The sequence below is a fragment of the Bos indicus genome, chromosome 18 (genome assembly GCF_029378745.1).
Source record: "Bos indicus isolate NIAB-ARS_2022 breed Sahiwal x Tharparkar chromosome 18, NIAB-ARS_B.indTharparkar_mat_pri_1.0, whole genome shotgun sequence".
NCBI classification, from domain to species: Eukaryota; Metazoa; Chordata; class Mammalia; order Artiodactyla; family Bovidae; genus Bos; species Bos indicus.
The window spans coordinates 57196706-57209171 of NC_091777.1; the positions used below are offsets into that span (position 1 = coordinate 57196706).

Consider the following 12466-nt stretch of genomic DNA (forward strand, 5'->3'; position numbering starts at 1 on the left):
GGTCCCCACCCTGGGAATCCCACCCCTCTGCCCTGAAGGCTCCCACTCCTCAGACCATATTAGGCCACCGCGGAGAATGCACCTGGGAAGATCACTCAGGCCCAGGAATAGAAACACTCAGGGAGCCCCGCCAGGCTGTCTGGGACCTGATGGGACAGGCGACAGGCAGGGGGCGGAGGAGTGGGTCACAGAGGGCCCAGGGAGACAGACAGACAGAGGCTGAGAGAGAGACATCTGGAAAGAGAGCCCAAGACAGGGGCACCAAGGGGGGGCCAGATCAGAGACTTGGGGGCAGTGTGGGGGCCCAGGGGGCACCCCCAGAGTTGGGGTGTCCTGGGAACCTGGCAGTTTTCCTGCATGTGCTGCTTGACCGTGTTTTATATGTTTGGCTGCTCCAGGTCTCAGCTGTGGTATATGAACTCTTAGTTGCTAGGAGACCAGGGATTGAACCTTGACCCCCACCCCACCCCTCCACTGCCCCCCACACCCCCACTGGCATTGGGAGCCTGGAGTCTTAGCCACTGGACCACCAGGGAGGTTCCTTGTGCAGCTTGACCTTTCACTTTTACCAGTTACCCTTTGACCTCTGAAGCCTTGGGAGCCAGAATCCACCAAGCCCGAGTCTCCCCATCACCATGGGCCATTGCATCCTGCCAGCATTTGCTCCCCGCATTCCTCCTCGTATCCCCCCACCCCCTTGGATGAATCTACTGCGTGGGTGGAGCGTAGCCTGAGGCAGGGGCAGGGAGACACCCCAAGTTGGGGCCCTGCCTGCCTCTCCCTGCCCACAGCCTCCCTGTGCCTCTGGGTCCCCCATTTCTGCTTGGCACCTAATGAGGTGCCCCACATTTGCCTCCTTCTTGCCGTTATGCTCACGCCTCCTGGGTCAGGCCCGTGACCCCTAGAGCCATCTCCTGAGTCCCTGACCCTGGTCCTCTTCTGATGTCACCCAGCCTGTCATACCCCTTGCATCCCATCGAGGGCAGTGTGCCCCCCGCAGCCGCTCTACCCCAGGGTCCTGTCTGTTGGAGTGGCCCCATGGTCCCCCAGGGCCAGACCCCGGGGTCCCTCCTTCCCTGCCCACTCCCTCACCCCCAGAGGGTGCCCTGACCCTCTTGTCACTTCTGTTCTGCCCTCAGGGTCCTGGCTCAGCCTCGTCTCCTCCCACGGGGAGGAGCCTCCTCCTGGGCCTCCAGCCTGCCCCCATGTGGCCCCAGAGAAGTCTTTCTGTATCCAGGACCGATCTGCCCAACCCCTGCTCACAGCCTCGCCCTGGGTCAAGTCCAGCTGCTCTTGGAGGCCCTGTGGGCAGTGGGCCTGCCAGGATCTACCCTTATCTCTAATCACCTCCTCAGACAGATACAGGAGAAATCTCCTCCCTTAACATTCCAGGTCTCCTTGGGGGCTGTTTCTAATTCTGGAATAGCCCCTTCCCACTGGCTCCCTGGAGATCCCCCCACCCCCAGCCTCCTAGAGCCAGCCTTGCCCAAGACCCCTCAGCTCAATCAGTTAAGAATCTGCCCGCAATGAGGGAGACCCAGGTTCGATCCCTGGGCCGGGGAGATCCCCTGGCGGAGGAACCAGCCACCCACTCCAGTTTTCTTGCCTGGAGAATTCTAGGGACAGAGGAGCCCAGCAGGCTGCAGTCCATGGGACATGACTAACACTTTTATTTTCACACTTCCAGCTCCTAGAGGCTGCCTGTTTCCTGGCTCGTGACCCCCCCCCTTGTCTTCAGACACCCCCAGCCCCCACCGCAAGCCTCCCATATAGCATCTTCATCACCCGTCTTTCTGTGATTCTCCTCTCCTGCCTCTCTTCTTTTTTTTTTTTTTTTTAATTTTTTTGGCTGCACTGCACCGTGTGTGGAATCTTAGTTCCCCAACTAGGTACTGAACCAACCCCAACCCCGCAGTGGAAGCGCAGAGTCTTAACCATACTTCACCACCACCAGGAAAGTCCCACTGCCTCCTTCACTTTTAAGGATGCTCGGGATCATATTGGGCTGACCCAGACCACGCAGGACAATTTCCCGCCTTTGAGGTCTGCGGATTAGCCAGACTCACAGGTTCCTGGATGAGGTCGGAGATGTCTTTTGGGGCCACGACTGCCAGTTGGTGGACAAGCTGGGCGTTGAGAAGTCAACCCTCGCCTTCTTCGTGGGGCTCATCTCCCCGTACTCTCTGGCCTGCACCGATTTGTTTGTTCCTAGTCTCCCCCTCGGGCCTTCAGAGGGTAAGGATTGCATTGCTTTTCCCCTGTGTGTCCCCGCCCCACCCACATGAGGAAACCGACGTCCTGAGAGGTGAGTGCGTCGCAGGAGGTAGCCTAACCCGCTTAGGTCTCTCTGATAAACTGAAGGAGAGGGGTCCCAGGTGAGACACGGGCCAGGCCGGGAGCAAATTACCGGGTTTATTGAGGCAGCAGCGGCAGGAGGCCGGGCAGGGGGCGGGGCGTACGGGGCAGGGGGCGGGGCCTCCGCTGAGTCCACGAGGTGTCCTGCCCCGGCCCCGGCGCTTGCTCGGAAGGCTGGTCTCGGGGGCCGCTCCGGGCGGGCAGCCGTGGGCCCCTCCTCCTGGGGTCAGTCTGCCTGCAGCCAGGAGCCCTGCTCCTCCACCTCCTTGGTTACCACCAGCAGCACCTCGCACAAACCTTGAGCCAGCGCGGCCGCCAGGAAGGCCCTGTGCGCAGACACGAGGAGGCTGAGGCCTGGGGGTGGGTTGGGTGTGGAGCGGGGGACAGGCCGCATCCCCATGGCCCCCGGCCCTGGAGCCGCGCCCCCCACCCCTCACCTGACGCCGTCCTCGTCGCCCAGCACCTCGGGCGCCCGCAGCTTGGAATCCAGGTTGTAGTAGACGCCGTCCACCTGGCGCAGGGCCACCCAGTGCCGCCGGCGCAGGGGCAGGGACAGCAGCCCCAGCGAGACGGGCGACGGCAGGTTCAGGATCAGCCCCAGTACCCGGGGCAGCGCCAGCTGGGACAGGGGCCTGCGGGCCGGGCGGGGACGCGCCGTCATAGCCCCGAGCCTGGGCGGGTGCCCGCCGGAGCCCACCCAGGGACTCGCCTCCATCAGCCCACCCTTTGCTTCCTTCCACTTACCTGCTGCCACTCACCCAGACCTCCCAGTCAGCCACCCACCCAACAAGTCACCCTTCACCCTCATCCGCCTGACCATTTGTTACCCATGCATCATGCACCCACCCAGCCAAGCCCCAAGCACCACCTGCCCAACAACTCTACCATCCACTCTCCCCATCCACTCCTGACGCATCTACCGCTGATTCTACCCATCATCTATTCATTATGCACCACCCACCCATCCAAGCCTCCTAGCCATAGAACAGTCACCCACCATCCATGCTCTTCCTTGACCCACTCATTCACCTACCAATGCAATCAACCTGCAGCCAGCCAGCTGGCAGCCCAACATCTCCTCCACCACCCACCCAACTCTTCATCTGCTCTTTCCATCCGTCCATCCAACCGACCATCTTGGATGTTTGGTATCCACTGCCTATCAACTGAGGGCTTCCCAGGTGGCTCAGGGGTAAAGAATCTGCCTGCCAATGCAGGGGACGCAAGAGATGCGGGTTCGATCCCTGGGTTGGCCTGGAGCAGGAAATGGCAACCCACTCCATTACTCTTGCCTGGAACATTCCACGAACAGAGGAGCATGGCAGGCTACAGTCCATGGGGTCGCAGAGTTGGATACGGCTGACTGAGCACGTCACACGTATCAATGATCCATCCTTTATCTATCTTTCATTCACTCAACCACCCACGCATTCATATATCCCATCACCCAACCTACCCATTCACCGTCCACTTACCCATCAATCTGCCTATCATCTATCCATCAGCTCACGCCCTGACTGTCCCTCTACTACCTCCTGAGCCCTCAGTGGGCCAGCCACCCGTTATCGACCGCTGCAAACCCTCCACCCATCTGCCCCTTCTTCCTCCTTCCCATCCACCGTCCCCTCCCCCTGCTTCGTGCCCCAGCAGCCACCGTCCCCCCGCACCCACCCCCATAATGACGCAGCATTATGGCCGCACCTCCTTCGGTCCCACCACACGGCAGCCAGGCCCTGCCCCTGCAGGGCAGCCATGATCACGTTGACGTCGTAGTTGCCGGTGCCCAGGAGGCTGCGATGGGGGTTCAGCCGGGAGTCTGGGGCCAACCTGAGTGGGAGGTGGTCAGGGCCTCCTGAGTTGGGGGTTCCTGAGAAGGCCTCCCCCTCCACCACAGGGCCATAGCGTCCCAGGGTCCGTGAGTCACCCCACCATGGGACTCTTCCCTCTCTTCAACCCTGTGCCGACTCACTACCCCCAGCCATGTTCCTCTTGTCCCCCGACTCTCTCATCCTGTCTTCAGCGAAGTAGACCCTGTCCCCCACCCACAGCTCTGCTCAGGCCTTGCCCTCCTCCTGGACCCTCACCAGCTTCCAATCTCACCCCTCCTGGGGGCTCCTTCTACACCCAGCACTGCCCTTGCCCCAGCCGTCCCTGGCACCCTCGTCACCCCAGGAGAGAACCCCAGCCCCCAGGCGTCCCTGGCAGGATCTGGGCCCTGCTGGCCTCCTGGCTCCATGCCCACTCCATTCCTTGCAGCCACCTGACCCAGCACATCTCCTGTGCTCCTGCCCCCCGCCTTCTCTCCAGCTGTCCCCCAGCCCACTTGTCTCTGGGCCCCGCCTCCTTGAGACAAAGGCAACTTTGTTATGTCTCCGGGCCTTTGGGGGGCAAGGCAGGGGGAGGGGCCGGAGAGGGGGAAAGCTGTGTATTCTTTCTCTGTGTATCTGTTTCCCTGGCTTCCCTTAGGGCAGGGGCTCACAGTGGACTCATCTCTGAGTCTCCAGCATGGCTGAGCTATGAAAGAGTTGATTGATTCCTGTTCTGAATGATGGGAGGGGATGAATACATTCTAAAATAATCAGTCTGAGGGCCTGGGACTGGCCTGAGGATGGCAGGGGCGGAGGCATGGGAGGGCTGTGAGCAAGAGATGGGGAGAAAGGGTCGTCTCGGGGCGTAGGATCACACGGGGGACTGACTGGAGGGGAGAGACTGAAGGCTGAGGGGAGGGTCCAGAAGGCAGTGGGGCCAGAGAGGAGGGGCTCAGGCAGAGAGATAACAAAGAAGTGATGTTTGAAATACTGAATAGTGAGGCAGCACACTCCAGGCTGCCAAGAAGAGAGAGCCGTGCCAGGCAGAAAGAACAGCCTGTGCAAAGGCCCAGAGGCACCATGTGGGGCTCATTCAGAGACTAGAGGGCATTTGTCTGGAAGCAAGCAGTGAGATAAGAAGCTGCAGAGACGGGTGGGGACCACAGCACACAGGGTTTTGGTTATCAGGCTGGGGGCGGAGCCTGCGGCTTCTGCCAGGGGTGCTGGGGGAGCCCTGGGAGTTGGGGAGGGGCAGGTGCAGTGTTGGAGCCTTGTGTAGCGGGGGCTGAAGGAGATAAACCAGAAGCTGGGAGGTGGGAAGAGAGTGAGGATGAGGGCCTAGGTAAAAGGCTGAGGCCTGGTCAGGGGCTGAGGTCAGCGGGGTGAGCAGACGCCTGGGTAACATCTTGGTTTCTGAGTCCCGGAGTCCAGCCGGGCAGGGGATGGGGCAGCAGAAAGCCGCAGGGCTGTGCCCCGGGCCTTGCTTTGCTCCGAGACCCAGGTGGGTGTCCCCGCCTCCATGAGCCCTGCTTCTCCAGGGGTTGGGGTGGGTGATGGTCACCTCTTGCAGATCTCATCGGCAGCCTCCTGGCTGAAGAGCTGCTGCTGCAGGACGTTGTTGAGGGCGTGCACGGCACAGAGCTCCAGGCGTTGCCGTTCGTGGTACACGGAGGGCGGGCTTGGCTGAGCTCCTGGGGCCTGGGACATGCCGTCCTCGGCTCCTGCTTGGAGGGGTGGGGGGAGAAGGTGCTTAGGAGTCTGGGATCTGGAAGCCCAACCTGCCAGCAGGCCCTCAGGGCCACCGTCATTGAGTCGGGGCTCGGGCAGCCTGAGGGGCCCCTGACTCTGGCGATCTCCTGGCAACAGAGTACCTCCATTCCCTATTTCTAGGAAAAAAGCTCTCTCTTCTCTCGCTTAGCAACAGAGGACCACTCCCCCCGCCCCCCACGCCCCACCCCCGCCCCCGCCCCCGCCCCCGCCACATCCCTAAGTGAATGGGTCCCTGTGGTGGTCACCTAGCAACAGAGAACTCCCCTCCCCTGTCCCTAGGTAACAGGCCTCCTCTCTGGTTACCTAGCAACAGAGGAGCCTCCTCTCCCCCCGCCCCCCAAGCCCCCTACTAGGTAACCAGGCTCTCCTCTGGTTACTTAGCAATAGAGGAAGCCTCCTCCCCGTCTCTAGGTAACAGGGTCTCTTCTGGTCGCCTAGCAACAGAAGACTCCCCTCCCCTGTCACCAACCAACAGAGTTCTCTCCTCCTGTCACCTGGCAACAGGGCCCCCTCCCCGGACACCGAGTAACAGAGCTGTCTCCCCGACCTGTACCCCAACCATGGCGCTCGCCCGCTCCGCTGCCTGGAAATGCCCCTCACCCCGCCTGCCTCTCTGTTCCCCCAAACCGGGGGCTCCCGCATCCCCCTGGGCGGCGGCTCCGGGCTCCGAGAGCGCAGGGCGGGCGGCACCGCGCTGACTGGGCAGGTGGGACGGACTACAGCTCCCGGCGGCCCCCGCGAGCCGGACTACGATTCCCGGCGACTCCGGCGAGAGCGAGAGCTCCTCGTGGAACGTCCGGGAAGCGTGGCCCGGAAGTCCGCTGTCGCCCCGAGAACCCAGGACTACAACTTCCGTCGGCCCTTCGAAGAGTCTCGGAAATGTGCCCTAAATCGGTCCTCTCCTTCTCACAGTTCCACGCCTCCTGCAGCTCCGAAGCTTCTGGGAAACGTAGTGAGGAGGCTCTCGCGATAGCTTCTAGGGGTGTTACTTCCCTGTACGTCCGTTCCCTGGGCTGGCGTCATGCCTAGCGTGACGACGCAGCGTGATGTCACGGAAGGGAAAGTGATCAAACACCAGACCACGCAGGGAGAAGAGCCTCCAATGTTTACTGAGACCAGAGGGATGTCTGGGGACACTGAGGCCAGGGCAGCAGTGGGTCGGTGGTGGTGGGAGGTAAATAATGAGATGAGGAAGTCCTCTTGGGAAGGGGGAGGCTTCTCAGCAGAGATGGATCCCCGGCTTGGAGGGGAGCTGGCAGCAGCCTGCGGGGGAGATACGGGGAATGAAAGGCTAAGACAGAGAGGTGAGGAGTGACAGACACCTGGAAGAAGGAACAGACCACTGTGGGGACGGAGAAAGACCTAGAGGGAGGGACTGAGACTCAGAGGGGAACAGAGACCCAGAGAGGGGGGCCAAAACCTAGAGGAAGAGGGATAGACACCTGGCAGGTGGAGAGAGACACATATATGCTAGAGTCCCCGAGAGACAGGGACACGGAGTCTGGGAGAGGAGACTTGGAGAGAGAGAGAGATCTATAAAGACAACGTCGTGGAGAAGAAGGTTCAGGAGACTCAGAAATAAAGATCCGTCGACAGAGACGGAATCAGAACTGCAGACTCAGAAAGCCTGAGACTCAAGCTCCGCCTGGGGCTTGGGGAGAGGGGCCGCTAGTGCCCAGGAGGAGCCTGGCCGTACCCACGAGGCTGCGCCAGAAGGTGGTGACGGTGGCAGAGCCGGTGACAGCGCCTGGCTCTGCGGGGTTCTCTCTGTGTGTGTGCACAGCGAAGCTTTGGCCTGTGGGGCCCGGGGGTCCGCTCAGCTCCACATCCACCACGTGCATGTTCTTGAGGCTGGGGCAAGCAGGGTGGTCAGTCTAGCTGGCCTGGCCCCAGCCCAGACCTCTACTCAGCTCCGCTCACCTGAAATCAGCCACAAGCACCCCGATCACACGGTCGAAGCCCAGGCTGGGGGCGGCCAGGGCAGCCGCCGCCATGGTGTTGGAGTTTCGGGGGGCGTGGGGGCAAAGCCCGCGAACAGGGCCTTCATAGAGCACAGCGCGAGGCCCGGTACTGCGCATTGTAGCCAGGGGTCCCTCGAGCCGGAAGCCATCAGGGTGTGTGGCCATGGTGACACGGAGGCTCTGGAAGTGAGAGCTGGGGTCAGGGAGCCTGGGTGTGCCTGTTGGCCGCCTCTCATTCCCGGGGAGTGCCCCGGGCACTCACCTGGAGGACCCCGGCTTCGTCCAACCTGGTGATGTCCTCCGCGCCCCACAGAGCCCCCCGGGCCACGAACACAGCGTGGCCCCAGTGATGTGAGGCTTCCAGGAGCTGCCGCTCTGTGGCCTGGTCAGCCAGGGCTGAGGGGGACCCCACCTGGGGCAGATGAAGTGGGGAGCTGAGGTCAGGAGATGGATCCCACTTTAGGGTTGGGTGGCGTCAAGGCGGAAGAGGCAGGGCTCACCAGGAGATTGGCATAGCGCAGGATTTCTGCCCCAGATTCCTGGATTATTTTCGGATGGGCCACTTCCACCACAAGGTCAGGGTGCCTGGGAGACAGGAGAGAGGCGGGGAAGGCCTTGAAGAGGTATTGGACCTCCCCCTAGTCCCCAGGTTCCCTGAGTCTGTGGAGGCCTGTCATGTTTCACTCTGGCCTGGGAGGGGAAGTAGGATGGAGGCTTGTCCTGTTTCACGTTTGGGTGAGCGAGGACCAGAGAGGGTAAGGGCCTTGCCTGAGAGCACACAGCACCTAAAGGAGGCCAGAATAAGAGTTTAAGAGAGTCCTGCTGGCAAGGTCACTGACCTCTCCCCGAGAGCAGCAAGGTTCTGGAGCTGGAGGGAAGGGGGTATGCTCCCCGCCATTCGTCCTGGGTCACGGTTCCAGACAAAAACAAGTTCTAGGCCCAGTTCTGGCCCCTGAGTCAGCAAGTGGGAGACCAAGGACTGTCCTGGGGAGAAGCAAAGAGACTCAGAGGGGGCACATGTACCTACCCAGAGAGAGGGGGACAGGGACTCAGGGAGAGGGGACAGAGACCCAGAGAGATGGGGACAGGGACCCAGAGAGAGGGGGACAGGGACCCAGAGAGGAGGACAGGGACCCGGGGTGGGGGTACACAAAAACAGGTGGAGGGCAGAGAATCAAGAGTCGGAGGACAGAGACCCTGAGGGACCGGAGCCCCATGGTGGGGAGTGGAACATGCTTAGGCAGAATCAGCCAGGCCACAGATCAAGACAGAGATGAAAGGAATGTTGGTGGAGGACACAGGCTTTTGAGGCTCCAGAAAGAGACCTGGGGGAGAGGCCCCAGACAGTCAAGGACTCACCGAGGCGGCCGTAGCCCACTATCCCCACCTTCCTCGGGACCCTGTCGAGGGCCATGCCCTTGAATTCAGTGGTCTGCGTCTGAATTCTGCTGCCTGCTGCCCCTCTCACCACACACAAGAAGTTTGGGCAGCGGCTGATCTTTGGACTCTGACCCTCGGTCCTCTCCCGAACCTTCCCCCTTCCCTGCGGTGGCCCAAAGGTGGGGGTGAGGGGGTGCTGCGTGGGGGCAGAAGGAGGATCCTGGGGACAGTGGGCAAGATGGTTTGGGGTTCTAGGACCCTGCGTTGTGCGTGCCACCCCCCCCCCCTCCATCTAGCCTGTTCTTTCTCTGCCTCACATCCTCCTGTCTTCCTGCTGATGTGGAAAATTTCCTCTGCAGTCCCCCGCCCCCCTTTCTGGCCGGCCAGGTTGTCATGGAAACTGCATCCTGGTTGGGTTGGGGGTAGAGAGGGTTGGGAGCAGGGGAGAGGAGATGGTGACGCTGGACTCTGGGCTCTGTCTGTCCCCTTGCTGCTTCTCCTGTATTTCTAGTCACCATCCTTGCCGCAAACCCAGCCACCACCGGTGCCTTGGCACCCGGGTTTCTTGTCAACGTTCCTCCTCAGCATTTTCCTCCCTTGGTTCTCTGTCTCCATCTCGTGTCTCTCTCTGTCCCATCGCTCTCTCCACCTTTTCCTGGATCGCCATCCCTCCAGCTCCCACTCCTGCCTCCTCTGGGCTGGCTACCATTCTGTCCCCAGCTAGGCTAGGCCCTCATCTCCTGCAAAGTCTGAGGGAGGCCTGGCCTGGTCATGCCCATCTCTCTACAAGGCAGCAGGAGCTGGAGTTGCGTTCATCTTAGCTTCAGCGACCCCCCCCTCACCCCCACCCCGCAACCCACTCCCAGCTCCCATGGAAGGGGTCCATTCCTGCAGGCTCTCTACAAACCTGCCTCCTGCCAGTCTGCTCATCCTTCTGTTCACCTTGACTTCTCACCTTTTATCCTCCCCACCCCCAGCCACGATGCCCTTATATCCTCACTCTCATGCCCACCCCTCCCCTGTCGCCACCTCCCATGGCCAAGGAGAAACCTGCGAGGCCTGGGGAGGCCCCGAGTGCCCCCCTACCATGAGCCCCCGCCACTGCGCCTCGAGGGTGCCTGGCATCAGAAATGGCGGAGGCTGCGGCACTCTCGGCTCCCTGCCCCCAACCACCACCTGGTACCCGCTGCAGTGTTGCCATAGCAACCAGGATCGGGCCCTGGAAGAGGAGAGAGAGAAAAAGAGGAGAGAAAAAGAGAGCCTGAAAGAGGGAGCGAGGGAGCCAGGCGTCGCTCGAGAGGAGAGTACCCAGCAGACAGGCTAGACAAATAGGGCCGGGGACCCCAGACACGTTGCAGCAGAGGCGGCTGCCACAGATGATAAGGGAAGAATTTGCTCTAAGAGCCCAAGGTGGGGGAGAGATAAGATTCTGTAGCTCAGAAACAGGCAGGGAGGAGGCGGAGGGCCAAGAGCATGGCCCCAGTCCAGGCCCTCTGGGAGCACACAGGGCCCGGGTGGGGTCTCGGGGGCTTCCAGCCCTCCTCACGCCGCAGGTGCAGTCGTGGACGCCACGGGGGCCCGGCCGTTTTGCGCATGCGCCAGGCCTGTCCTGTTCGCGGACCAGGGTGGGCGCAGGGGAGAAAGGCGGCTGAGACCCGAGCCGGTGCTGGGGCCGAGCCCCGTGTGTGCGCAGCGATGTCTGTCCGGAGCAGTGCCTCATCCTGCTTCCACTGGCCTCTGCTCATCTGCACAGCATGCAAAAGCTGCCCTGAGGGACCCACTGGAGGTTGAAACGCTGGCACCTTGGCCTCCTCCAGCCCCACCAGCATCTGCCCGCTGGCCTGGCCAACCTCTGTCGTTTGCTCCCACTGGCTGGCTCTCATCTCTCCGAGGACTCTGTGTGCGGCCTCTGCCCTCCTGAGCTACAGCGTGCGTCCGAGCCTGCTAAATCACTTCAATCGTGTCTGACTCTTTGTGACCCCATGCGTTCTGGCGGGCCAGGCTCCTCTGTCCATGGGCTTCTCCAGACAAGAATACTGGAGTGGGTTGCCATGCCCTCCTCCAGGGGATCTTCCTCAACCAGGGATCCAACCCACGTCTCTTGCATCTCCTGCACTGGCAGGCGGATTCTTTACCACTAGTGCCACCTGGGAAGCTACAGCATAGCTCCCGCCTACTCCCCCGGCCTGGACTCTGCCTCGTGCCTCTGAGTTAACCAGGCAGAAGTGCAGACCCCTCATGCCCAGCAGGCCCCAGCTGCAGTTTGAGCACCCTTCATGCCCCTCCTTCCCTCCCCTGCCGGCTTTCTCCGGAGGCAGTGTCTCCAATGGGTTTGCAGTGGAGATGGACCCTCTCAGGTTTGGCTCTGTGATGAGCTGAATTGTGTCCTTGCCTCCAGGAGCTGTGAATATGACCTTAGCAGGAAATAGGATCTTTGCAGATGATCTTGATCATGCTGGAGTCTGTGGTCCCCAATCCAGTCTGGCTGCTGTCTTCATAAAGAGGGGTTCCCAAGTGGCTCAGTGGTAAAGAACCTGCCTGCCAAGCAGGAGATGCTGGCTCCATCCCTGAGTCGGGAAGATCCCCTGCAGGAGCGTGTGGCAACCCACTCCAGTATTCTTGCCTGGGAAGTCCCACGGACAGAGGAGCCTGGAGGGCTACAGTCCATGGGATCACAAAACAGTTGGACACGACACAGGGACTAAACAACAACAACCTCATAGAAGGGGGGGAGTTGGGCACAGATATAGAGGAAAGGTGACGTGGAGAAATGGGAAGAATGCCCTGTGGAGACTGGGGTGACACTGCCACCAGTCAAGGAACATCTGGGGCCACCAGAAGCCAGAAGGGGCAGAGAAGGACCCTTCCCTACGAGGGAGCATGGCTCTGCCCCTATCTTGACTTTGGACTCCGAACTGAGACACTAAATTGCTGTAGTTCTGAGCCACCCACTCTGTGGTACCTTGAAAGGGCAGCCGCAGGAAACACCCCCTCCCCCGGATTCCTGCTGTGAGGTGGGAGGTGAGGGGAGAGGACCCCAGAACATGCCTCCTAAGAGGTGCAAGGAGATTAGACGCAATGCCAGGTGCGCTGGGCGACCCAGCCCTTCTCTGGGGCCGTAGGGGTGAAAGGGCAAGGGTCTAAGAGCGCCTGGAGGCGCCAGCTCCCCGCTGACCTTCCCGATGGGGCCCG

The 12466-nt window shown here is 61.3% G+C and overlaps 1 protein-coding gene across 5 annotated transcripts; it reads right to left on the minus strand.

The window, feature by feature from the left end:
• Positions 1–2398: 2398 nt before the first annotated feature.
• On the minus strand, positions 2399–9500 carry LOC109571906 (josephin-2). 5 transcript variants are annotated; one of them, XM_019978421.2, is made up of 10 exons: positions 9254–9408; positions 8734–8878; positions 8395–8479; positions 8157–8306; positions 7854–8074; positions 7630–7784; positions 5725–5884; positions 4057–4182; positions 2793–2987; positions 2399–2681 (listed from the first exon to the last, which is right to left on the minus strand). In XM_019978421.2, exons 1-10 carry the CDS (start codon positions 9306–9308, stop codon positions 2582–2584), a joined length of 1392 nt encoding a protein of 463 aa, XP_019833980.2. In that variant the 5' UTR covers positions 9309–9408; the 3' UTR covers positions 2399–2581. The 5 variants fall into 5 exon arrangements, with proteins under 5 accessions (XP_019833980.2, XP_019833981.2, XP_070628293.1 ...); XM_019978422.2 differs by lacking the exon at positions 2793–2987 and having other exon boundaries at positions 9254–9424; XM_019978423.2 differs by lacking the exons at positions 2399–2681; positions 2793–2987; positions 4057–4182; positions 5725–5884 and adding an exon at positions 7024–7196 and having other exon boundaries at positions 9254–9500.
• Positions 9501–12466: the final 2966 nt, after the last annotated feature.